This window comes from Eschrichtius robustus, chromosome 16 (assembly GCF_028021215.1).
Source record: "Eschrichtius robustus isolate mEscRob2 chromosome 16, mEscRob2.pri, whole genome shotgun sequence".
Classification (NCBI taxonomy): domain Eukaryota; kingdom Metazoa; phylum Chordata; class Mammalia; order Artiodactyla; family Eschrichtiidae; genus Eschrichtius; species Eschrichtius robustus.
In genome coordinates this window covers 91,665,103-91,690,317 of record NC_090839.1, presented here as the reverse complement: position 1 = coordinate 91,690,317, position 25,215 = coordinate 91,665,103, and the positions used below count along the sequence as shown (strand labels likewise).

Below are 25,215 nucleotides of genomic sequence, written 5' to 3'. Positions count from 1 at the left end.
CCCGAAACACGCGAGGGCCTCCTTCCCTCTCTGACCTCTGCCCTCCCCCTTGGCAGCGACACTGACCAGCGTCAGAGCGAAGTTTACTCCCAGACTTCTGTCATCCTGCCTTTAAAACACAACAAAACAAAAGTCCTCTGATTCCTGATTCTCATGGAACACGGCAAACAGCGTCCGCGACGGGGAACTGCTCCCGGGTTCTGGACACGCGCCTTTCTCCCTGCGATGACGGTCGTGATGCTCTCCCAGCCCAAGCCCTGCAGCGCTGCTGCCTGAGCCTGTGACCCGGGCAGCTCTCAGCGCGGGGGCAGCTCTGACCCTGCGAATCTGCCCCCCGCCACACACACAGGGGTGCTCTGAGTTCACCGATGACTTAATCCCCAGGATAAAGAATAAAAGCTCCCATCAAAACGTATCCTAACTGAACCAAGATAACAGGCGAACGGACAAAAGATAAACGCCGCAGATGCCACAGGGTTCTACGCGCGTGGCCAACCCCGGGGCCAGGCGTCTGGCATCAATGAACTCTGTTTCAGGGGTGCCCCTAACAGGGACGGCAGCGCCATTTTGGGGGTGAGCCCCGCACACTTGACTCGGGGTGTGGAGCCCACATTCTCTGGGGTCCACACTCTCACCCTCGGGGACGTCCCAGCACTGCAGGACCGCCCCAGGCCGGCCCGTCCGGGGCTTGCCCTCCAGAGCCCACCGAGCGTTCTGAGAGGCAGGATCCCAGAGCTCCGACAGCGAGGGCGGGCAGGGCCGCTGGGGGGCGGCCGCAGAGGCAAGCATGCTGGGGGGCCTGCCCGCCACTGTGGGTCTTCCCGGCGGCCCTCCCCCTCCCGCCACCTCCGCCCCCCACTGCATGCCGCAGGTACCTGGCTGGAAACCTCATACTCCACGTGCTTGAGGAAGAGGCCCTTCTTCTCGGGGATGAGCTCCACCTGCACGGCGTCCCTGGCCAGCAGCTCCTGCAGCGTGAGCGACAACAGCAGTGGGTTCCCCGGCGGCATCTGCATCCGACTGGAGTCCGGGGCCCTCGGCTCGCTGACCTGGGGCGCTGGTGGTGAGTCTGCTGGAGACAAGGTGAGTGCAGCTGCTCAGACAGGGAAGCCGCCCCTCCGACGCCGCCTGCTGGTTCAGCACGTGGACTCCGGCCACGTCACCCGGCCAAACCCTGTCCTGGCCCCGGTGACGCTCATTCATTCAGGCTGGGGGGGTCCACTCAGGGCCACGTCCTCCTCTCATAAACCACCACGCCATGAATCAGCAAACACGCCCACATGTCCAGGACCGGGCAAATCTAGTTTTCAACTTGGGCAGAGAAAAATAAGTGAAATACTTACAAGTTACGCGCAAAAATACAGTCCTCCTTTTCTCCAGAGTCAAGAAAAGGGTTAAAACAGGGAAACGGGCCATACGATCTTCTACATGTGCCGGCGTTTCCAGAATCAGAGCACACTGCGTTCCTGCCACCACAATCATTCTAATGTGTAAAAACCTACATGCTTGCTTGAGTTAGAGTTCCTGCTCACACAAACCAAAGCATTAAGCCCTAAAGCTTCAGTTTCCTTAGACACAAGAAGTCACTCACGTATCATTCACAGGACAGGGAAAGACAAATCAGAGATTTTATATCTAACAACCTGCCAACAAACAAACAAAGAAATCCTGTTAAAAGGTCAGTTTGGTTTTTAGTACAGAGAAGAGTTTAGAACTTTAAAGAAAAAAAGGTTCTTTTCAGTTAAAAAAAGAAGAAGTTAAGGTATCCCTTGGGGGAAAAAGGTCTCATTCCAAGTAACACTGTTATAAATAAATACAACAAACGGTAGATCACATTTCTCCACCTTCTTAATTTTCTACAACGTCAGTGTATCACTTTTTATGATTTACTTCTTAAAGTAATTCTTCAGTGCAAGATTCTGGTTTACATTCTAATACAGAATTAATGACCAGATTATTTTCATCTGTGAAATCACTCAGCATTTTAGGATTTAAAATATAGCTGCCTTGAACTGACCTTAAAGATTAAGAAAATAAACAAGGGCTTAACTTGTATCTGGGAACCCCCAAGGGCCTCAAAACGCCATACAAAAACTAAATGTCGGGCTTCCCTGGTGGCTCAGTGGTTAAGAATCCGCCTGCCAGTGCAGGGGACACGGGTTCGAGCCCAGGTCCAGGAAGATCCCACATGCCACGGAGCAACTAAGCCCGTGCGCCACAACTACTTAGCCTGAGCTCTAGAGCCCGTGAGCCACAACTACTGAAGCCCACGTGCCTACAGCCCGTGCTCCACAACGAAGAGTAGCCCCAGCTCACCGCAACTAGAGAAAGCCCACGCACAGCAATGAAGACCCAACGCAGCCAAAAATAAATTTAAAAAAAAAAAACAAAAAAAACCCCACTAAATGTCATGTGCTCTAAAGCAGGCTGCTCTCAAGTGAGGGCATATATCCCAGGGTCGCAACAATCCACCAAGTGCAGGAAGAAGACATTAACAACTGTACTTGTATTTTCTTTATTTTTTTTAATTTTTTCATTGTACTTGTATTTTCTATCTCTTCCTTTTTAATTTATATTACAATGTACATAAGAGTAGTAGCGTGTAGTACATGCATACAAATTATTAAAATATGCATATGTATAAATTGTGTACATGTGTATGAGTGCGTACAGGTGTTGCATTTGGGTGTGTGTGTACGAATGCATACATACATGAGTGTGCACGTGTGTATGAGTTTGTTTGAATATGAGGTGTGAGTGTGTATAAGTGTGTATGTGTACATGTGTGCACACACATGTATGAGTGTGTGTACATAAGTGTCTGTATATGAAGTGTGTATATGGGCAGGTGTCCCCAACTAGCAGTCCCCAATACCTTAATGACTAAAAATGTGTGGAGACCACATCTCTAGAAGGTACCTGTTCTCCGAAGTCATCCCAAGACCCCAGCCCCTTTGCATGTAAAAATATTTTTACGTGGAAAGGGGCCTTAAAACTGTGTTTACCCAGCCTCCTTGGGGACCACAGAAATCCTCAAGGAGCCAACAAGCGTTTCTTAAGTACCAGCTCCAGGGAACACCGTGATGAATAAGACAGGGTCCCTGAGCTCATTAATTCATCCACACAGAAAACAGCTGTGTCCACCATTGCCAGGCACAATCTATAAATATCCAAACTCCGGGGAGAATGGGAATCAGCCCACGATAACTCTTAACAGCGCCCTGAGAATCAGGACACAGCTCCAAGACGCAAACTCCGGAAGGGCAGGGATTCGCTCAGCTCTGTTCTCAGGTATGTCCCGGTGAGGGGAGCCTGGCACACAACGGGGGCTCAAGGAATGTTTGCTGAGTGACTATTTACTGTTATTGTATTTCCAGGAGGGAAATACAGAGCACCTCTGGGGAAAAGCAAAATCTTAACTAGGTCGCAGAATATGTGGAAAAACAGGAAACAATAAAGCTAAAAAGGTAATGGGGAAGAATATTTTTATCAGAGAAAATATGTGCAAATCATACATCTGATAAAGGACATATCTGGAATATACAAAGAACTTACAACTCAGTAAAAACACGGACAAACAATCCAATTTAAAAATGGGCAAAGGGTTTACACAGACATTTCTCCAAAGATGTACAAATGGCCAGGAAGTACAGAAAAAAATGCTCAACATCGCTAACCGTCATGGAAATGCAAATCACAGCCACACTAAGATGATGCCCTATGTTGACTACAATTAAAAAAAAAAAAAAAAAAAAAGATTACATTGAGTGCTGGTGAGGATGTGGAAAACCCTCACATATGCTGGTAGGTGTGTAAATAGTGCAGCTGCCTTCAAACACGGTCTAGCAGTTCCTCAGAATGTTAGAAATAGAGTTACTCTATGACCCAGCAACTCCACTCCTAGGTATACACTCAGGAGGAATGAACATGTGTGTCCACACAAAGACCTGTATACAAATGTCCACAGCAGCATGATTCATAAGAGCCAAAGAGAGGAAAAACCCAAATGTCCATCAATTGATGAATGGATAAATAAAAGTGGCCTATGCACACAATGGAATATTATTCAGCCATAAAAGTGGAATATTATTCAGCATGTACAGATTCATGCTACACCACGGATGAACCTTGAAAACATGATAGTAAGTGAAAAGCAGCCAGTCATAAAAGACCACATATGGGATGATTCCATCTACATGAAATATCCAGAAGAGGGAAGCCTACAGAAACAGACAGTAGTTTAGTGCTTGCATGCGGCTGGGGCGAGGGTGGCGGAATGCAGGGGCCTGAGGGAACGGGGGGGAGGTGGGCGAGTGACTGGTGAAGAATAATGGGTTTCTCCTGGGGCGCAATAAAATGTCCTAAAATTGACTATGGCGATGGTTGCGCAACTGTAAATATACTAAAGACCACCGTATTATACGCTTCAAATGAGTAAACTGCCTGGCACGTAAATGATATCTCTATAAACTCTTTAAGTATCAAAGGTAGGTGACATCAATAAGAAAGGCAGAGTAAGGACCTCCAAAAATCCTCTCCTCCACAAAAGCAACGAGGACACTAGCAAAATCGTCAGAATCAGCTTTTTCAGAACACTGGGAAGTGACTAAAGGTTTGTGGCAATCCAGGGTACATTTACTGATGCAATAATTAGTTATGTCAAAATGAGGTCAGAGTGGAGTAGGGTGGGCCTTCATCCAATACAACTGGAGTTTTCATAAGAGGAAGAGACCACATGAAGGCACAGACACATGGACACACAGACAGGAGGCCACGTGACAGCACAGGCAGAGGCTGAGGAGCTGCACCTGCAGACCCAGGAACGCCCAGGATGGCTGGCCACCACCGGGAGCTACAAGAGGCGGCAAGGATCCACCCTGACACGCTTCAGAGGGAGCATGACCTTCCAGCCTCCGCAACTGTGCGACAAGGTATTTCTGTTGTTTTAAGCCACCCAGTCTGTGGCGCTTTCTTACAGCAGCCCCAGGAAACTCACACTACAAACTTTACAGAATTAGTTCAGAAAGGTTGTTAAATAAACGAGCTACAACAAAGAGCAACAACACCTTGGAGGGAAAACTGATTTCCAGAGATGCTACATTATTTTCTTTTTTTAACTTATTTATTTTGGGGCTGCATTGGGTCTTCGTTGCTGCACGTGGCCTTCTCTAGTTGCAGCAAGCAAGGGCTACTCTTCGCTGCCGTGGGCGGGCTTCTCATTGTGGTGGCTTCTCTTGTTGCACGGAGCACGGGCTCTAGGCGCGTGGGCTTCAGTAGCTGTGGCGCACGGGCTTAGCTGCTCCGCAGCATGTGGAATCTTCCCGGACCAGGGCTCGAACCCGTGTCCCCTGCATTGGCAGGTGGGTTCTCAACCGCTGCACCACCAGGGAAGTCCCAGCTACGTTATTTAAATTGTCCAGTCTTCAACAAAATTCTCTAAGACATGCAAAGAAACAACAAGGTAGTGCCAAAGGGGGGGGCGGGGGACACACACAACAGAAACTGTCCTTAAAAAAGCCTAGGTACTGAACCTATTAAAGACCTTAAATCAGCTATTTGAAATACGTTCAAAGGACTAAAGGGAACCATCTCTAAAGAACGAAGGGAAAGGGGCTTCCCTGGTGGCGCAGTGGTTGAGAATCTGCCTGCCAATGCAGGGGACACGGGGTCGAGCCCTGGTCTGGGAGGATCCCACACGCCACGGAGCAACTGGGCCCGTGAGCCACAACTACTGAGCCTGCGCGTCTGGAGCCTGTGCTCCGCAACAAGAGAGGCCGCGATAGTGAGAGGCCCGCGCACCACGATGAAGAGCGGCCTCCGCTTGCCGCAACTGGAGAAAGCCCTCGCACAGAAACGAAGACCCAACACAGCCAAAAATAAATAAATAAATAAATAAAACTAAAGAATGATTGTTTTAGCCACAATCTGTTATTTAAAAAAAAAAAAAAAAACTAACGGAAAGTATGAGAACAACACCTCGCTCACAGGGAATATCACTAAACGGACAGAAATCATAAAAAAGAAACAGATAAAAATTCTGGAGCTGAAAAGTTCAATAACTGAAAAATTCACCGGAGTCTCAACAGCAGATCTGAGTGAGCAGAAAGAAGAACCAGCAGACTTGAGGTTGGGTCAGTTGAGATGTTTTTTCCAGCCTGATGGACAGAAGCGAAAAGGGTGCAGAGAAACAAACAACTCCTCAGAGACACGTGGGACACGCCAAGCATGCCAACAGAATCCTAACAAGAATCCCAAAGGGAGAAAGGGTTAGAGAGAACACGTGAATAAATAATAGCTAAATCTGATTTAAATAATCCAAGAACTCAAAAGATTCCAACTAGGATAAACTTGAAGAGATTCTCACTTAGACGCATCATAATTAAACTGTTCAAACTGTACAATGAGAAAACCCTGAAAGCACCAGGAGAGAAATGACTCGCCAAGTACAAAGGGCCCCTTTAAGATTAATGCTGACTTCTCGTCAGAAAACATGGAGGCCAAAAGGCAATGGGACGACGTAGTCAAAGGGCCAAGAATTCTACATCCAGCAAAACTATCCCTCAAAAAACAAAGGAGAAATTAAAACATTCCCAGATTCCCAAAACTGACAGGATTCCTCACCAGCAAACCTTCCCTAAGAGAACTGAATCCACATGAAGAAATGAAGCACACCAGTAACCACAAAAGACAGTACTCGTGTATTTATTTTATTTGTAATTCTTTCTCCTAGCTGATTTCAAAGACAACTGTATAAAGCAACAACTATAAATCTGTTTTGATGGGCAAACGATTTATAGAATTGTAATTTGTATGATGATGACAGCACAGAAACGGGAGAAGGAATGGAGCTATACAGAAGCAAAAGGTTTATATATTACTGAAATCAAATAGTATTAATCCAAGCTAGACTGTTATAAAATATGGGAGCTGTAACTCCCACGGCAATCACCAAGAAAATAACCCCAAAAAAGTATAATAACCAAAACTATGTGGGAATATAAATGGAACACTAGAAAATACTTACTTAATGTAAAAGAAAGCTGTAACAAAAGAACAGAGGAAAAATTAAATTAATGGGGGAAAGATCATTGAAAGAGCACCAGAGGTCTCTACTAAAATTTTTATGTAAGATAAAAATTAATACACACTCAATAGAGAAAACTTTATGATTTTCCTGATGATTAAAATAAGATAATGTCCCAAGACAGAATGTAAGCTCAATAATGATTACCAAATGATCACATGCTGCTGAGAAATCTGAACTTTGATCGCTGGAGGATTTAAAAGACAACTCAAAAGACACATTTTAAACCAAAGACATTACTCTCAACCACCTTGAGAACAAGCCCTTTGCAAAAGTTTCAATCACAAGAAAGCCACCATCCCAAACATCAATTTACTAAACTAAGACACCCGTATTTTCAAAGAAAAAAAAAAAACTGAAGAGCAAAAAAAGAAGGGAAAAAGACCATTTCAGACAGGCTGCACTGTCATGTGATGGCCCACACGCTGACGCTGACGAAAGGGCAGAAACGCAGGGAGGAGATTCTGGTTTACCAAGGGAGTCAATGTCAAGGTCACCGGCAGGACTTTAAGACTCTTATCAAATGGAGCCTCCTACACAGGTTTTAGCAGCCCCATAAGACCAGGGCCTGGAAGAGGCACCGTCCACCAAGCCAGCCCCCTCAGAGATGAAACAGCTCGGACAAGAGAGGCCAGCCAGGCCCCTGATGAACGGTGGTGGACAAAGGCTGGCTCTGACCTTAGACAGACATGGGCGGAAATCCAGTCTCCGACGTCCCCAGCAGTGTGGCTGGCGAGTGACGGCCTCTGAGCTTTCCAACAGGCCTCTCCAAGGGTGTTCCCTCCAAACTTTCCAGCACAAAACTGCTCTACCGTGGGGTCCCCTGGAGCCGGAAGCCCTGGCCTTGAAAAGCCACCCACTGTCCTGACACTGGGCCAGGAAGCAGCTCTCAGACCCGCAGGCCGAGAATCGGGCTAACACCGGCCCACACGGATGGCCCTTGTGGGAACAGAACGAGACAGCAGAGCTAAGATGATAACCAGCTCCCAGACGCATTCGGGAACCCTTGCCTCCAGCCCAGATCTCATTTGTTCCAATCCCAAGAGAGTCTCTAAATCTGCTGAGTAAAACTTAGCACGTGCTCCCCAAGACAACACGTGTCGGGCCCTTGGCTCCAGGCTGGCCCACGAATCAGGGCCTCACGGTCAGCGAGGCCGGGCCTCACACTCCCCCCTCTCTGGATATCTCGCTCCGCTGGCTCCGGGGTGACAGTGACAAGGGGCTGCAGTGCTCCCAGGCCAGCCACCAGCGCACTGTGTGCCCCCAAGGTCACACAGCATGAAGAGGGAAGCAGCCAGCTAGGAGTATCTAACACCCATTCAACTCTGAGATTCTGGGATTCTCCAAGTCGGTTATCCACAAATCAAAGCAATGAAACTTCAAACACACACACAGACCAACTATCCTTCCCAACACACTCCCATCAGAACCTTTAGGCAGTAACCCTGCCACTGGGATGCATCCCAAGAGGTCTAACCCCACGTGTTCTGTTCGCAGCTAACATCTGGGGCCCTTACTCCCAAAGCTCTGGGAAACGAACAGGATTTGCTGAATAAACCACGCTGTCTCGCACACACCCTTGCTTTATCTAAGCAAACCTCAGCAAATGCTGACCAACACGGAAGTCCAGACTGGGAGACCGCCCCCCCCCCCCACAGTGAGCACAGGGTGCCACCCACGGGGGCCGAGGCCAGCCTGGCTGCCCACACGATCCACGCCGGCTCCAGTGGGGGGCTGCTCTAAGCCCTAGGAGAGCCTCCTAACCCCGCTCAGCCCACGCAGCCCCGGGGTCCTCCCTGCTGGCAGAGCTCCCCTCAGTGTGAAGTGCCTTTCGAGCCATGAGAGGTCACGTGGCCCCCAAAGGCAGCCAGCGCGGAAGGTCCCTATTTTCTTCGTTTAGTGGCAGGTGCGTACGAACATGTCTTCTAATGGACTCCACGCTCAGGGTTCCACCACCACTGCCGTCCGCGGCTGCTCGTTCACCAGAATGTGGGGAGGACAGGGACCAGCGAGAGACAGCACCGTCCCAGGGCTGAGGTCTCCAAGCTGAGCACGCATCAGGAGCACCTGCGGGCTCGCCCGCCCACTGGTGGTTAAGGTAGCTCTTACCAAAAAAAGAGAAGTGTTGGCAAGGGCGTGGAGGGATTGGAATCCTTGCGTGTGGCTGCTGGGTCCGTAAAAGTTGGTGCAGCCGCTGTGGAAAACAGTGCAGCAGTTCCTCAGAAAATTAAATATAGAATCCCCATAGGAGCCAGCAATTCCACTTCTGCGTCTGTACCCAAAAGAACTGAAAGCAGGAACTAGAAGACATATTTGCACAGCCATGTTCAATGCAGTATTATTCACAGTAGCCAAAAGGTGGAAATACCCAAGTGTCCACTGACAGATGAATGCATCCACAAAATGCGGTCCATCCACACGACGGAACACTATTCAGCCTTAAAAAAGAAGGAAGTACTGACACATGCGACATCGTGCGTGAACCTTGAGGACATCATGTCCAGCGAAATAAGCCAGACACAAAAAGACAATATATGATTCCACTCACGTGAGGTCCCTAGAGCAAATTCATAGAAAAAGAAAGCAGATGGTGGGGACCAGGGGCTGCGGGCCGGGGGGATGGAGGGGGAGTGTTCAATGGGGCAGAGTTTCCATCTTGCAAGATGAATACGTTCTAGAGATGGATGGTATCAATGGAGGCACAATATGAATGCACTTAATGCCACAGAACTGTACACCTAAAAACGGTTAGAATTTTACGTTATGTATATTTTACACTTAAAAAAACACAGATTGCTGGGCCCCAGTCCCAGAGTCTAGGGCGGGGCCTAAGAATCTGAATTTGTAACAAGTTCCCAGATGCTGCTGTTGATCCGGGGGCCACAGCGTGAGAACCACTGTCACAGGGCAACCAGAGGGAAGGAATTCAGGGCCTCACCCAGACCCGTGCCCCTCATCTAACAAAAAGCAGATGTGCACAAATGCTGCCACCGTGCTTTCTGCAGTCGTCAAATGCGGAACGAACGACATTCCAGACGACAGACAACCTTTTCACCGAAATAACGTAAGATGGGGTCAGCAGACACCCTTTTCAACCTGAATATTCCTTCTCAGGCTCATGAAACTGTTTCAACCTCTGAAAACTTCTCTAGGCTACACTGTTATTCTGCAGTTAACAAACTGTTCTCAGGAAATGGAAGCAGAAGTTTCCTCATCCTTATCATGGCCATGGCCTCAGAAATGAGCATTCAGCAGCTCCATGGCCAGGGAATGACAGGAACGCCCCCCAAATGCCAGGAAACAGAGCTGCCCCATCTGTGGTCAGCTTGCCCTAAAAAGTGATCTGTCACCAGCCAGCTTTTGATTGTCCCTAACTCAGGAGCTCAACTGAACAAACTGTGCATGGCCTCAATTTCATCAACTTTAAGGTTTACTTTTCTTTTAATAACCTATTTTATGTAACGTTACAATATCTTGAAATAAAGGGACTTCCATGGTGGTGCAGTGTTTAAGAATCCGCCTGCCAATGCAGGGGACATGGGTTCGAGCCCTGGTCCGGGAAGATCCCACATGCCGCGGAGCAACTAATAAGCCCGTGCGCCACAACTACTGAGCCTGCACTCTAGAGCCCGTGAGCCACGACTACTGAGCCCACGTGCCACAACTACTGAGCCTGCACTCTAGAGCCCGTGAGCCACGACTACTGAGCCCACGAGCCACAACTATTGAAGCCTGCGTGCAGCAACGAAGACCCAACGCAGCCATAAATAAATAAATAAATAAATTTATTTTTAAAAATCCATTAAAAAAAAAAAAACTTGAAATAAAATCTCTCCAACCCAACAATCCATATACATCAGTGTTCACTGTGTGCATTATCCTCGTGTATAGGGTTGTGATATGACACAAACAATTTTCAAATACCAAGCATGTTTCCAAGCTTCCATGACCACGTTTCTTTCAGCTTTTCTGTAGAAACAAAAACCTCCTAAATTCCTAGCCACTCAGATAATCACTATGAACACTGTTTCACTTCCATCCTATCCTTTTAAATACATGTATTTTTGTTGTGAAATACTTCAAACATACATGAAAATACAGGAAATATCAGAACCCATGTATCCACCAAGATTTCACTAAAGAGGACATTGTGCCCTATTTTTTGCTGAAGAGAATTTTTAATAAACAAAATGTTACAGATGCATACCATCCTCCCCACCCCCTTTTTCCTATTCCAAAGTAACCACTATCCTAGAGTTGATGGGTACGATTTCCAGGCAGGTCTGTGCACTTTCTCTACATAAGTGTCCAGAAAGTCCAGGCAAACATTGTGTTTCATTACATACAATAAACATACAATTCCTTTTTTTTCCCACTGGCTTTTAAAACACTTTTATATTGAAACAGAGCATGTTAACAGAGAAGCGAACATCTCAAAACTGTTCAGCTCAATGAATTTACACGTCAGGGTAACAGCACCTGGATAAAGGAAGGTACCCGTCACGCTCCCTTCTCCCCAAGAGAGAGACTTCTAAAGCCACAGGTTACCTCTGCCTGATTCTTTGTTGATACCATACACGTGGACTCAAATCCTGAGTTCCTCTGTTTCTGACTTCTTCCACTCAACGTGGTGTGTACAGCCCCTCTGCGCGGCTCATGGGGCACAGACGGTCCATCTTCTTGCTGTGGATCCCGCCGTGTGATCAGCCGCGGCCTATTACTCACTCTGCGGCCGCACGGCATCTGGGCAGCTTCACACGCTGCTGCTACAAACACGCCAGCATCGACCGGCACGTTGGTGGACGCATGTACGCATTTCTGTTCGGTACATTCCTGAGAGTGAAATTACTGGATGCCGGGATTTCGTATGTGCAGCTCAGTAAATAATTCCAGTTTTCCAAGTAACTGAGCCAGTTTACACTCCCAGCAGCAGGGGTTCCAGCTGCCTCCCATGCTGGCCGACACTCATTATTTTCCGTCCGGTTTTCCTCGCCCTTCTGGTAGGCCCTTGACTCTTGAATACAGTCGCAATTCATCTGCCATTTTACCTTGATTTCTTTCCTTTTACAACACTGTTCCATATTTTCGAAGTTATTAAGACTGTTACCTGTAAAGACTGAATAATAACTTAGATATGGAACTAAAAATCATTTAGCCGTTCTCCTACTAACTGCTTTCTACTCTTAAAGACAGCATGAAGAATATCACCGTTCACAAAATAGTCTGCCCTATTTTTTATTCTATCCTTAGACTCCACTCCTAAAGAATTCCACATTTTTCTCCCGCTCACAGACGCTTCCCGAAAGGCTTTTATCTTCCCACGTGGACCGCACTACGTCACCAGCACTCCCTTCAGAAACCCACCTCGGAGAGTTACCGCAGTCACCTGAGTGATCTGTGCATGTTTCCTGGCAGCATTTAAAAAAAAAAACACTGAAGTTTCCTAACTGAGGATCAGAACGGCAACCGCTAAGGAGAATAGCTCTGAACGCGGGGTTTCCCCAGCTCCACCACCACCCCCCCAAAACGCCCCTTCACCTTCCTCGGCCAGCAAAGCCCCCGCCCGCCTGCCCCCCGCTCTCCAGCCACGCCAGCTGCCCGGCCGCCCCGTGAACGCGGCGCGCCGCTGCCGGCCTGGCGCCTTCACCTGCCGCCTCTTCTGCCAGCGTTCTCCTCCCAGAAACGCACCAGGCCACCTCCTTCCAATCGGGAGCAGAACTCACTCTCAGTGGCGTTCCCTCAGGGACGACGGCCCTGCGCCCTGGCTGCCCCCGCGGCTCTCACGTGCGCCAGCGATTCGCCGCGTCTGCCGAGTACCGTCCGCCTCCCGCTACAGGAACATCGGCCCCACGAGAGCGGGCCTCTCTGTGTATTTTGTTCACCGTTAGTATCCCAGCGATCGAGAACACTGCCCGGCACGTAGTGAGCACTCGGTGAGCATTTGTGGACGGAAAGGAGGACCCCAATTCGCAGGAGCAAGAAGGCCGTGCGGGGAACTCAAGGCCTACTGTGTTCTCCCAGGCAGGCGACAGCCCCATGCCCCCGCCACCCGCACAAGGCGCACTCAGGCCTCAGCAGCGACAGGCACCGCACCTCGGGGAGCCGCGCGAGAAGACAGAGCTGCTCACGCAGGACGGCTGTCAACACGCACGGCCACGCGGAGCCCCGGAGCAGCGACACCCTCAAGCTGGCGGTGTCCTCCCATGCCCCCCCATGGTCTCTCTGCCAAGTTGCAGTGAAATCCTTTTACCCCCCCCAAAAGAACAGAAGGCAAAACCCCTGATCACAGAAAGCTGTAACGTGCCTTGCGGGTAACCAACCTACCCAGCAAGAGAAGAATGTTTTTCACCTTCCTGCGAAGGTTTAAGTGTTTGTACCTTGAAGCAAAATATAAACTCTCTCTTAAGGTCCCTCCAAGCCCTCTGGTACTTACTAGCTGAGAATTCCCAAACTGAATCCTGTCCAGCCTCCAAAGCTCAATTCAGACACCCCTTCACCAGTGAAGTGTTTCCCGAGCCCCAGTTGGAATCACTGACCCTTCCTACTCTCGTGATTGGCTTGAATGTCCTTGCTGAGCTTTCCTAATCCATCTTGTTCACGGGTTTCTCCCACACACCACATAAACGCCTTCAGGGCGCTTTGATTCCCTAATACTGCCTAGCACAGGAGTGGCACACAGCACGTGCACCCCAAAAGTTCTTTATGATGGACAACCGGGTTTCCAAATGCCACAGAATGACACCAGACCCCTTCCTCACACCATACACAACAACTCATTCCAAGTGGCTCACAGCCCTAAACGTAAGAGCTGAAACTACAAAACTCTCAGCAGAAAATACAGGAGTAAATCTTTACGACCTTGGGTTAGGCAAAGCCTTCTTAGGTATGACACCAAAAGCGTCAACGAAAGAACAAAATAGATGAATTGAACTTCATCAAAATTAAACACTGTTGTGCTGTAAAAGATACCATGAAGAAAGTAAAAAGCCAACCCACAGAAATGGAGAAAACATCTGTAAACCATGTATCTGATAAGGGTCTTGGGTCTAAAATACATAAAGAATTCTCATAACTCAAGTTTTTTAAAACGACAGATTACCTAATTTTAAAGATGGACAAAGGATTTGAATAGACATTTCTCCAAAGGAGATGTACAAAAGGCCAACAAGCACATGAAAAGATGACCAACCACATGAGAGTCCACCCACTGGGATGGATATAATGGAAAAAGCAGTAACAAGTGTTGGTGAGGATGTGGAGAAGTTGGAACCCTCATAGTTTGCTGCAAAACAGTCCAGCAGTTCCTCAAAAGGTTAAACATGGGTTACCATGTGACCCAATGATTCCATTCCTAGGTGTACACCCATGAGAAATGAAACCCTATGCCCACACAAAGACTTGTATATGAATGTTCACGTCAGCATTAGTCGTAACAGCCAAAACATGGAAACAGCCCAAATGTCCGTGGACTGATGAATGGATAAGTAAAATGTGAATTATCCATACAACGAAATATTATTCAGCCATAAAAAGAAGTGAAGTACTGACCCATGCTACAACATCGATGAACCTTGAAAACACTGTGCTGAGTGAAAGCAGTCAGTCACAAAGGACCACAAATTATATGGTTCTATTTATATGAAACTTCCAGAACAGGCAAATCTACAGAGACAGAAAGAGCAGTGGTTGTCTAGGCTGGGGGAAGAGGGGGTTGGGGGCATGGGGAGCGACTACTAACGGGTACGGGCTGATGAGAATGCTCTAAAATCAATTGTGGCGAAGGCTGCATAACTCTCGGAATACGCTAAAAATCACGGAACTGTACCCTTGAAATGGGTGAATTATGTGGTATGTGACTTATATCTCAATAAAGCTTTTAAAAATGCTTTACGAATTCCTTCTCTCCTCTCTAGTTTTTGTGAATACAAACTAAGTATCCTCCCACCCCAGCACTGTGCCTGGAACACAGCTCGCAATCTTAAAGAAGGTGTCTGCTAAGAAGGGACAATACCATCTACCTGTGAAACCCTTTGGTTGGGTTTCAGGCACAAGTAAGAAAATGTGAGCTGGTGATGTTGCCACAGAAACTCCAAGTGGCCACACTCAGGACCCTGTGGACCTCCCCGGGGTCCACGTGGCCTGAAGCTGCAAGTCAGTCGAAGTGGAAGCAGCCACTGAGGGCCAAGAAACCAGTCAAGTTCCCCTTAATAAAGTGCTTTTTTCCCCCTCTTCTTCCTCTTCGCATGAATTCAAAGGCAGGGAGGAAGACGGTCACCTGGATAGCTGTATGCGGTATCGACCACCACTCGAGCAAGAGCCACGACCAGTGTCTGAACCTTCTGGATGCTGATCTAACATCTCCTGAATCCTACAAACAGCCTAAGTAGGTACTGTGACCCCATTTCACAGATGTGAAAGCTGGAGGCCCAGCCGGCAGCATGGCCCGCCTGGTCAGAGTCAGCCAGGTGATGCGTGGGGCCTGAACTTGCACCAGGTTACCCGATGACACCAGATCCTTGTTGCCTCCTTAACTCACAGGGCCTCATTCGAGGCCCACAACGTGGAGAGGAGCAGGGGCGGGCACACCCCACGCCTGGGCCAGGGGTCAGAGGGTCTCAGCGCAAACCCTGCTGTGAACGAGCCGCTCACCTCTCTGCACTCAGTTTTCTCCTCTCCAAAATGGGGACAATACCATCTACATTACTGGTTGGCTACAAGAATGTTAAATATATGTTTATATGTGAAGGCAACTAGCACGCGGCTGGTTTTTACAGGACCTGTGCCCAGATGAAACCACAGAGCGAATGAACTGCTGGCCAGGGGACGTGGCTCCCTCAAGCACTGGGTCCCCTGACACGTGACTCCCTAAATTCTGCCGGCAATCCCCAGAGCGCCGACTGCCCCTGGGACCCCCGGGGACGTGAACCACTCACGTTCACACACTCGGGGCTTCTCCGGCCGAAAGTGGCTATTCCTTCCCGAGGGAGAGTCGAGGGGCCAAAGCACAAAGAGAGGGGAAGATCGCTGGTTTGTTTCCTTAAGACGTCACAAGACTGAAGTCCAGTCCCGAAAGGAGTCACCTATCAGACGACTTCCTCTGACTCAACTTGGAGCAAGAGGAACCCGCAGGGCAGCCACGGGACCCCTGCTTCTCCGTGAATCTCACCAAACCTGCTTCTGAAAGGGTTCATTGAGTCTCTCCCTCCAGAAGCCTCTTAGGTCTCTCATTTCTGGAATGTTTTTATGTGGGGAGGCCCAGGGACTTTTTCCAGAGTTTAAAAAGAATACTACTTTAGCTAACTCGGGAAATTTTGGAATAACTCACAAAGTAGAAGTTCAAAGTTCCAAAAAGAACACTCACCTCTGTGTAACTAAATTCCATCTGGTTTTGGTTTTGTTCTCTTTTTTTAAACCCTCCTCCCAGGCCTGGATGGTTCCGTCTGAAAGTGACTCCGGTTTTCTAGGGTCTCTGGACACGAAAGTGAACACGTTCCAAAATATCTGGCAGACTCGGTGTGTCTCGATCCCAGTGGCGGCTAAATGGAGGACCTGTGTTCCCAGCCTCATTCGGTCCCTTTAATAAAAGTCCGAGCGATCACCCGACAGCACAAGCCAAGTGACATACAATTCAATCCATTTAAACAGATATTTACTGATCCACAGAAGGGGGCACAAGGAGTGAGACAAGGCCCCTGCCTGGGGAGGGGGCGGGGGGTGGGATGAACTGGGAGATTGAGATTGACATATATATACTAATAGGTATAAAATAGATAACTAATAAGAACCTGCTGTATAAAAAATAAATAAAATTTTTTTTAAAAAAAGGCCCCTGCCTTCCAGCTGCCTGCGGGGTAAACGACCAGGAATGCAATTAATCAACCAGAACACGGAACGCCTCGGAAACTGGCATGAACAAATTAGGAACCGTGAAAAATGTCACAGAAAGAAAAATATTTAGTCAGCTTCCCCGCCCCAATCAAACCTCTGCACTAAATGGTGGAGACCCAGTTTTCCAGGCCACGAAGACGGGACTCTCACACAGTGCCTGTCTGCCCAGAACTCCGAAACCGGTGAACCAGGGTGATCTAAGCATCTCAAACAGCTGGGGGAACTCGGCCCGTGGGTCGCAACACACGTGACGTGATCTGTTGAGAGCTCTCACGCCCAAGCCAGCTGGAAACAAGCTCCCGGTCGACGCCCCGCTCCCCGGATTGAACTCGGGACGCTCAGCAGACGGGGTGCAGGGCTGAGGCCCAAGCCCGCACCCTCACCGCTGCCCGGCGCTGGCGCTCATTTCTGCAGAGAGAACGCGACATCTCACGAGGGTCTCGGGCGCTCCTTACGAGCACAGGCTCACGGAGCCACCTCTCCCGCTCAGAAAAGCCCTCTGAGAACAGAAGGGTCTCCGTCGGGGAGGCACTGGCTAAAGCAGTCGGGAGCGAATCCTCCAGACGGGGTCCTGAAAGGGGTCCGCGGGGCAGCCGAGCTACGCCGCTGGAGCGGGAAGGCAACACTCCCACCGGGGGCCGGAGCCGCGCGCCAGACGGCACTCCAGCTCCGCCACCCGCTAGCTGTAGGTGCCGGGCAAGTTACGGCCTCTGCGTGCCTCGGTTTCCCCCATCTGTAAAGCAGGGGTGGTGAGACGCCTCCCCTCATAGCATCAGAGAGGATTAAGCTGCTTCACACATCAGGCACGAGGAAGGGCATCTGGCACACAGCACGTGCTCTGAAGGCTCAGTCATCACAGCTACCACACAGCGCTACCGCTCTGCAAAGAACGCCCGAATCAACTCCCTCCCAGCAAGGGGGTAGAGGATGGGAGACTCCGTACGCCCAGCAGAGACCCTCTCAGGGGAAACAGGCCCCTTCCACGGGGCAGAGGCAAACTATAACCTCTTGCAGAAACTCCCACAAGACTCCCTACTTCACCGTCCATCCTAAGAAGGACGCTCAGTGTGCAGAAGCCATCACGAGATAAAGGCCCGCACACGTACAGACCGTCCTCGGGTCCTGAAGAGCTGACAACACAATTTCAAATCTCCCTTTCGTGCGAAACCCCAGCAGTGAGTGGCCAGTTCCTGGAAAAGCCCTCCACCCCCGGTCTGGACTGGAACATCTCTGGAGCTGGGAGGTGAAATTACTCTTCTAAAGATAATTAACTGTGCCAAGTCAGGAGTATCACCTGACTCTCTGCCTCAGCAGATGGCCTCTGCCAAAGAGTTGCGTACTCTGAACAGCAGGTGACTTTCCCAGACATCCCTCCCACTGCCACACAGATGCCAGCGGCCCTGGGGTCTCGGTCCTCCTTCCTGCTGGTCCCAGGGGCCACTGGAACACCTGGACTCGCCAGCGGGCCGGGCCAGCGCCAATAATACCCAGACACAGACATCGGAAACAGCGGAGCCAGGGATCTCCTGCTGATGAACAGCGAGGTGAGGAGTGGATGTCAATACAGCAAAACATGCGTTTCATTATAAATACACCTCCAATATTAACTCGAGAGTGAAAACTAAGGGAGACCAAAACTCCCACAAAACTGTTTTAAAATGAGATCCCCAGCACCCACCTTTGCTTGTCAAACTGTGTTGTTAGCAAGTCCACCTAATGTCTCAGGATCTGGGACACACTGGGTTTTCCCCCAACACTTTCTACTGTGAAATAGACACACACACACACAGGGGTATAAAATGTCTATGGAAAGTTTAACAAAACTATGTATCAAACACATGTGGAACCACTATCCAGGTCAAAAATTAAAAGATGGCTGGGATCTTGGAAGCCCCCATGACCTGTACCTCGCAGACCCTCCTTTCTCCTATCAGAGGCGACCACAGCCCCATTTTCACGCCATTTCACCTGCTCTTCATTTATACTTTCATCACCTGCGTAAGCAGAGTCTAATTCTAACCCACACAGCAGAGTCTAATTCTGCATGGCTTTGAACTTAATATAAAGAGGAGTCTTACGGTCTGTATTTTCTCTGGCTTCTCTCAGCATCCTCAGTGGAGGGTGCTGGGACTCAGTACTTGCATTTGCAAAAGGTCACTAAACAGGACATGGCAGAGATCATCTAAGGACATCCCCCTAGAGCTTACTAAAACTGTGATTCAACATGCACTGCTGACAGCAGCGGTCACCTCTAGGTTGGGGAACTAGTTTAGCAGGAGAGAAACTTTGTTTACCAAGTGCAAGCATCAGGACATTTTTTTAATACTGATTCAACGTAAAGGATCAAATTTTACAACATTAGCACTTTAAAAGCACAAACGTACATTCCTTGATTCATTATTACACAGACATCAAATAGTGAATTAGGAAAACTTCTTAGTAGTGTAGAATGACGCTAAGAGAAACGCACAGACTACCAAACCGAACGTAAATGCACCCTGAGGTTAACTATGTCACACGCATATGCACAGGAAAAAGGAAACAGGCTGCAACGCAGCAGCTGTGAGCTCACGGGCGCGCTCCCTTTGACAAGACGTTTGTATTTGCGCTTATCTTACGTGTACAGCAACATTCCCCTCGCGGTGCCGAACCACATACCACATGAGACTTTACTGGTCTGCTTGCACTTCACTCATAAGACTTGTAGGAGAGAATTCACTAGCACAAATCAGGTTAAAGACTCTCGGAAAAGCAGGGGTGGTGAGACGCCTCGCCTCATAGCATCAGAGAGGATTAAGCTGCTTCACACATCAGGCACGAGGAAGGGCATCTGGCACACAGCACGTGCTCTGAAGGCTCAGTCATCACAGCTACCACACAGCGCTACCGCTCTGCAAAGAATGCCCGAATCAACTCCCTCCCAGCAAGGGGGTAGAGGATGGGAGACTCCGTACGCCCAGCAGAGACCCTCTCAGGGGAAACAGGCCCCTTCCACGGGGCAGAGGCAAACTATAACCTCTTGCAGAAACTCCCACAAGACTCCCTACTTCACCGTCCATCCTAAGAAGGACGCTCAGTGTGCAGTACATGTAAATGTACTTCTCAGAGATGTCTCCAGTCCCTACCAAGCGTCCCTGGAATTCATCAATCGTGCGATTTCACTTTCCTTTTGCTTAGCACACATACTCCAAATTGGGTAAGAGCGCTGAAGGACCCCCCCCCCGCCCCCGCCAGCATGCCTATCCACACACCCCAAGGACACGTGTGTCCTCCTACAACCTGGCCAGCAGGAAATAGAGCCAAGTGGGGCCTCAGCTTCCCCTAGAGCTCAACTCACAGATCATGTTTGGGGCCCTCCTGCGCCCGTCTGCCCCACGTGAGGTTTTAATACTGGTACTTTCACCAAGAACGTCTACCCCAAGTCTGGCTATGACTTCTTAATGATTCTGCAACAAAAACGTTCAAAGGATGAAAGCACTACAGTTCTTCAGAGGGTAACGTGCGTGGTCAAGAGTCGAGCTCTTCGAATTCCCGAGGGTCCGGGCCGCCTGTCTGCTCACTTGCCCCAGGTTCTAACCACCAGGGCAGAGCTCCTCTTAACACGCACCGCGGGCCACAGAAGGCGGCTCACATCTCTCCAGCATCTCACCACTCCACCCCCTCCCCGTCACCCCAGCACACTGCAGGCCAAACATCTCTTTTTCTGGTGCTTTTTTCTTAGGAAGGAAAAAATAAACCAAAACAGAATTCCCCAACCCAGAACATATCACTTTCTTGCTAACCACAAGTTCTGGCAAAATGTGTTCTACGTAATAGTGATTCAGTTCCTCTTTCTTCAAATGGACACCTTTTACCTTGCAAATTGTGTATATGTGTGTGTGTGTGTGTGCGTGTGTGTGTGTGTGTGTGAAAGGGAGAAAGAGACGGAGTTCAAAGACCATTAACACCGATTTAAATAATATCCGCATAGCTACCACTGTTACCAAACTAAAATGTGATACTATCCTAAAAAACACTTATGATAAAAATGTAATTCTAGGGACTTCCCTGGTGGTCCAGTGGTTAGGACTCCGAGCTTCCACTGCAGGAGGCCCAAGTTCGATCCCGGGTCGGGGAACTAAGATCCCGCATGCCACGGGGGGGGGGGAAAAAAAAAACTTTCTCCAACATCAGAGCCCTTTCCGAAAAGCAGATACTATTCTAGACACTGGGATGTAAAGAAAAATAATGGTTTCTGCCGATCAGGAGCTGACAATGGAAATGTGTGTAACGGAGGGAGAGGAACGGGCAGGAAGGTTTTTTGCCCCAATGCAGATGGTACTTTAGGGTATAATTTAATCCGTCAAATGCATACATCTCAAGTGACAGCTCATGACTTGCATAACAGATGTGTACAGGCAGAGCAGGAGCAGCGAGGGTGGTGGCGGGAGCACAGGGGGGCGTGGAAACCGCGCAGGCGTGCAGAGAGGGCGGCGGCCGGTCATGGAGGCGCTCGGAGGATGAGCAGAGGTCAGGCCTGACCCCATAGACAACCAGGAGGCAGCCAGAGGTTTGGGAAGACAAACGGCTCAGAGTTTCCTAACCAAATGGGATGTATGGAGTACCGGCCAATGAGGCGCTCCAACGGAAGTGAAGCTGATTCTCCCTTGTTCTAAAAACCAAGTTTAGGGGACTTCCCCGGCGGTCCAGTGGTTAGGACGAGGCACTTTCACTGCCAAGGGCTCGGGTTCAATCCCTGGTCAGGGAACAAAGATCCCCCAAGCCGCAGAGAGTGGCCAATAAATAAATAAATCAATAAATAAAAACCAAGTTTAGGTCTGCAGGGTTGTAAGAAAGCAGGGCTGGGATACACAGTGGTAATCTGTCTATATTTTTTGTTTATCAGTGTATGATGCAATCGCAAAAATCAGATTAGACAATCAAGCACATATCATACTCATTCTTTGTCACTCTAAGGCACAATCATTGAGCTTTGTAACCTCTAAACAAGCCTTGAAATAAACTCTCATGCTGCATAGTCAGAAAACAGAGTGTTCCAGTCAGATATTTTGATAGTTAATGATTTTAATATAAAACCCACCACAGGTTTATGTCCAAAATACAAAAAGAACTGCTAAAAATCAAAGAAAAAAAGACAATCCCTTAAGAAAATGGGCAAAAAATAAGAACAATCGGTTCAGAAGGCCATACAAGGTCAAAGTATTACAAGAAACTAAACCTCACTGATAATCGAAGAAATAGAAATTAAAACAAAAATAAAACACGTTCTTAATTTCTCTAATGCTGAAGGGAGTTTTTTAAAAAATGGTATGAAATGGTGATGAGGTTATGGGGAAAAGATGCACTGCTGTTACAGGTATAAATTGGTAATAGCCACCAGAGAGGATAATTTGTAAGGATTTGTTAAAACAAAAAATATGCAACCCTATGACCCGGCAATTCCACTCCTTGGGGGTATCTAAGGCAGAATAATGGCCCCTAACGGTACTCTCATCCTAATCCCTGGAACCTGTGAATCTGTTAGATTACACAGTAAAGGGGAATTAAAGGTGTAGGTGAAGTTTAGGTTGCTAATGAGCTGACCGTGAAAGGAGGGCAAGGATGTGGATTAGCAGGTGGGCCCAATGTAATGCTAGGGGGTCCTTAAAAGCGGAAGAAGTGAACAAAAGAAAGAGAATCAGAGAGATGACAGGACAAGAAAGGTGTGGCCCACGGTAGCTGGAGCAAGGGGATCCTCCGGCAAGGAATGCGGAAGGCATCTGGGAGCTGGAAAAGGCCAAGAAATGGCTTCTCCCCGAGGGCCTCCAGAGGGAACGCAGCCCTGCCCACAGTTGGATTTTAGCCCAGGGAAACCTGTCTGGGGCAACTGACCTCCAGAACTGTAAGATGATAAATTTTTGCCGTTTAAGCCACTGTGTTTGTGGTAATTTGTTACAGCAGCAACAGAAAACTAATACACTGCGCTAGGGAAACACGGGCACAAGCACACAAGGAGGTGAACATTGTGTGAGTACATGTATGTATAAGACACAAAAATAGAGATAAGAGGATGCGTCCCAAACTGGTAAGAGGAGGTGATTGCAAATGGGGTGAGACTTTAATCTATAATGTTCTGTGTGTTTGTCCATGTATTGCATAATTGAAAGTTAAATTTGTCAGGAGGAAGTTATCATTTACACCTTAAGCTTCCAGGGATTAGAATATAATAAGACCCTTAAGGCTGAAAACCACAGTGAACACCATTTTTTCTGACAATCCCAAAGCTACTACAAAGACCTAGACCCCCGCGATCCCCACAATTAACACTAACGGTGGGCTCTGGCTGTGTAGACAGAACACCAGAGAAGAGGAAATTTGCTGTATACCCATAAGCCACTACTTCTTCAACAGTCAAAAATAAACCCTTGCTAAAGCATGAGAGATACACATATCATCTCTGGACAAAATTCATTCTCAAAAACTTGTATTTTCTGACCCCAGCCCTTCCAAACATCACCCACACCACGACGTGCCCCCTTAACATTGCCCACTGTGGACAAGTCACTTGCCTCTGGGTTGTGGGTTTTTTGGTTTTTGTTTTCCTCTACCATTTCACCTGCCATCCAGGATGGCTAATAAAATCACCAGGGCCCCAGGGAAGGCCCGCTGCCAGTCTCGGAGAACTGTGGTAGATGACACCACAACAGCAGCTAGTGGGTGAGCCCTGCAGGAAACGGTGCTGTCCCTGTACCTGCAAAGAGACCCCTGAGTAACCATCACATCCAGGAACGCTGAGCTGCTTTACAATCCTCGGGGGAAGAACCATTCCAACCCAAACACTGGGGGCCCAGCGTGCGGCCCTGGTACAGGTGGGCCGACTGGCCCACCTGGGATCGAACGTGTGACCTCATGAACACAGTGTTCTAACCACGAGCAAGAGCCATCACATGCTTCTCCTTACACGGCTACATGGAAAGGAAAAGTAACTAAAGACCAGTGGGGGTGGCGGGGTGGGGACTGCTCCCTAGACGCAGACTCACCAAGGGACTTCATGCCAATGAGGCCAACCCGGCGCAACGCCAGCCCTGCGCCCAGCAGCTTCACGCCACTCCTGCCTCTTTTCCTCCCTAATGAATCCACTGTCTAGCAGCCCTCCAGAACTCACTTTAAGCATGGCCTCCTCAGGGACACCTCGCCAGACGGCCCAGCCGGAGCTTCCAACCTTGGGCCCCCGCCACCCCGCAAGAAGCAGCAGTAACTCACACCAACCCCCACCTTCATCTATCCTCCAGTTAGAGGACTAGAGGGGGTACCATTTTAAACAGGGACATCCTAGAAAACGCAAGCCTCACGCTCATCCGCTAAGCAAAGCACTTAGGGAGAAACACGAAGGGCTGGCGTTCGAGAACACGCAAGTCCTGAGCGGCCAGAGTTCTTGCCAAGGCCCGGCAGGTCCAGGGACTGCGCCCCACGCGGCGGGCAGGCAGGCAAGCAGGAAGCGCGGGGCGGGCGGGCCCTGCGGCCCCCAGGGACCCGGACAGTCCCAGGGAGACGCGGGCAGAAGCGCGCGGCGAGGCGCAAACCCGGACAGGTGCTCCGGTTCTGGGCCGCGCGGCCACGCGCCCTCCTGGGCGTGGAGGCGGGAGTGGGAGGGGGGACCCGGCGGGGCGCTGGGCGCCCGCCGACAGGCAGAGTGCCGAAGGCCGCAGGGTCTCGGGGGGCGCGGGCCGGAGCGGCGCGGGGCCTGGTGGGTGCCTGCCATACCTGCCGCCGGCGGGTCCGCCTCCTCGTCCGCCTCCGGCTCAGCCGCAGCAGCTGCTGGCGCCGCGGGTAGCGAGTCCATCGCGCCGCCAGTCATGTGAGCGCGCGCCACGTGACTTCCTCCGCGCCCGCCTGGGCTCTGCCTGGCCTCGCCCCGCCCACACCCGGGCCTACCACGCCCACTCCCAGCTTATCCCCGCCCACCCGGGCCTGCCACGCCCGCGCCCGACCTCGCCACGCCTACTCCCATCCTCGCCTCGCCCCGCCCCGTCCCGCCCCGGCCACGCGGCCCCGGGTAGGGCAGGTGGCGCGGTCCGGGCGCGCGCTCAGCCCTCCAGCGTCCGCCGCTCCAGCCCGCCGGTTCGCTGCCGGCACCCTCGCCCACTCGTTCAGCCCCCACCTGCCCTCACTCAGGCACCCACTCAGTCATTCATTCATTTATTCACACGCTCACCCTCTCGTCCGCCCAGTCGTTCACCCGCTCATTCACCCACTAGCTCATT

General features: G+C 49.7%; 1 protein-coding gene across 4 annotated transcripts in view; it reads right to left on the bottom strand.

Annotated features, from left to right (window-relative positions):
- The window catches only part of SNX8 (sorting nexin 8), a 48,653-nt gene extending 23,830 nt beyond the window's left edge, over positions 1-24,823 (bottom strand). The window contains exons 1-2 of one of the 4 annotated variants that reach the window (XM_068524925.1): positions 24,716-24,823; positions 876-1,072 (exon numbers count right to left, since the gene is read on the bottom strand). In XM_068524925.1, coding sequence (XP_068381026.1) covers positions 876-1,072; positions 24,716-24,809 — 291 coding nt within the window. In that variant the 5' untranslated portion in view covers positions 24,810-24,823. Of the gene's footprint in view, positions 1-875; positions 1,073-11,632; positions 11,798-24,715 lie in introns of those variants that run through there. The other 3 variants (XM_068524926.1, XM_068524928.1, XM_068524927.1) reach the window with 3 other exon arrangements.
- Positions 24,824-25,215: the final 392 nt, after the last annotated feature.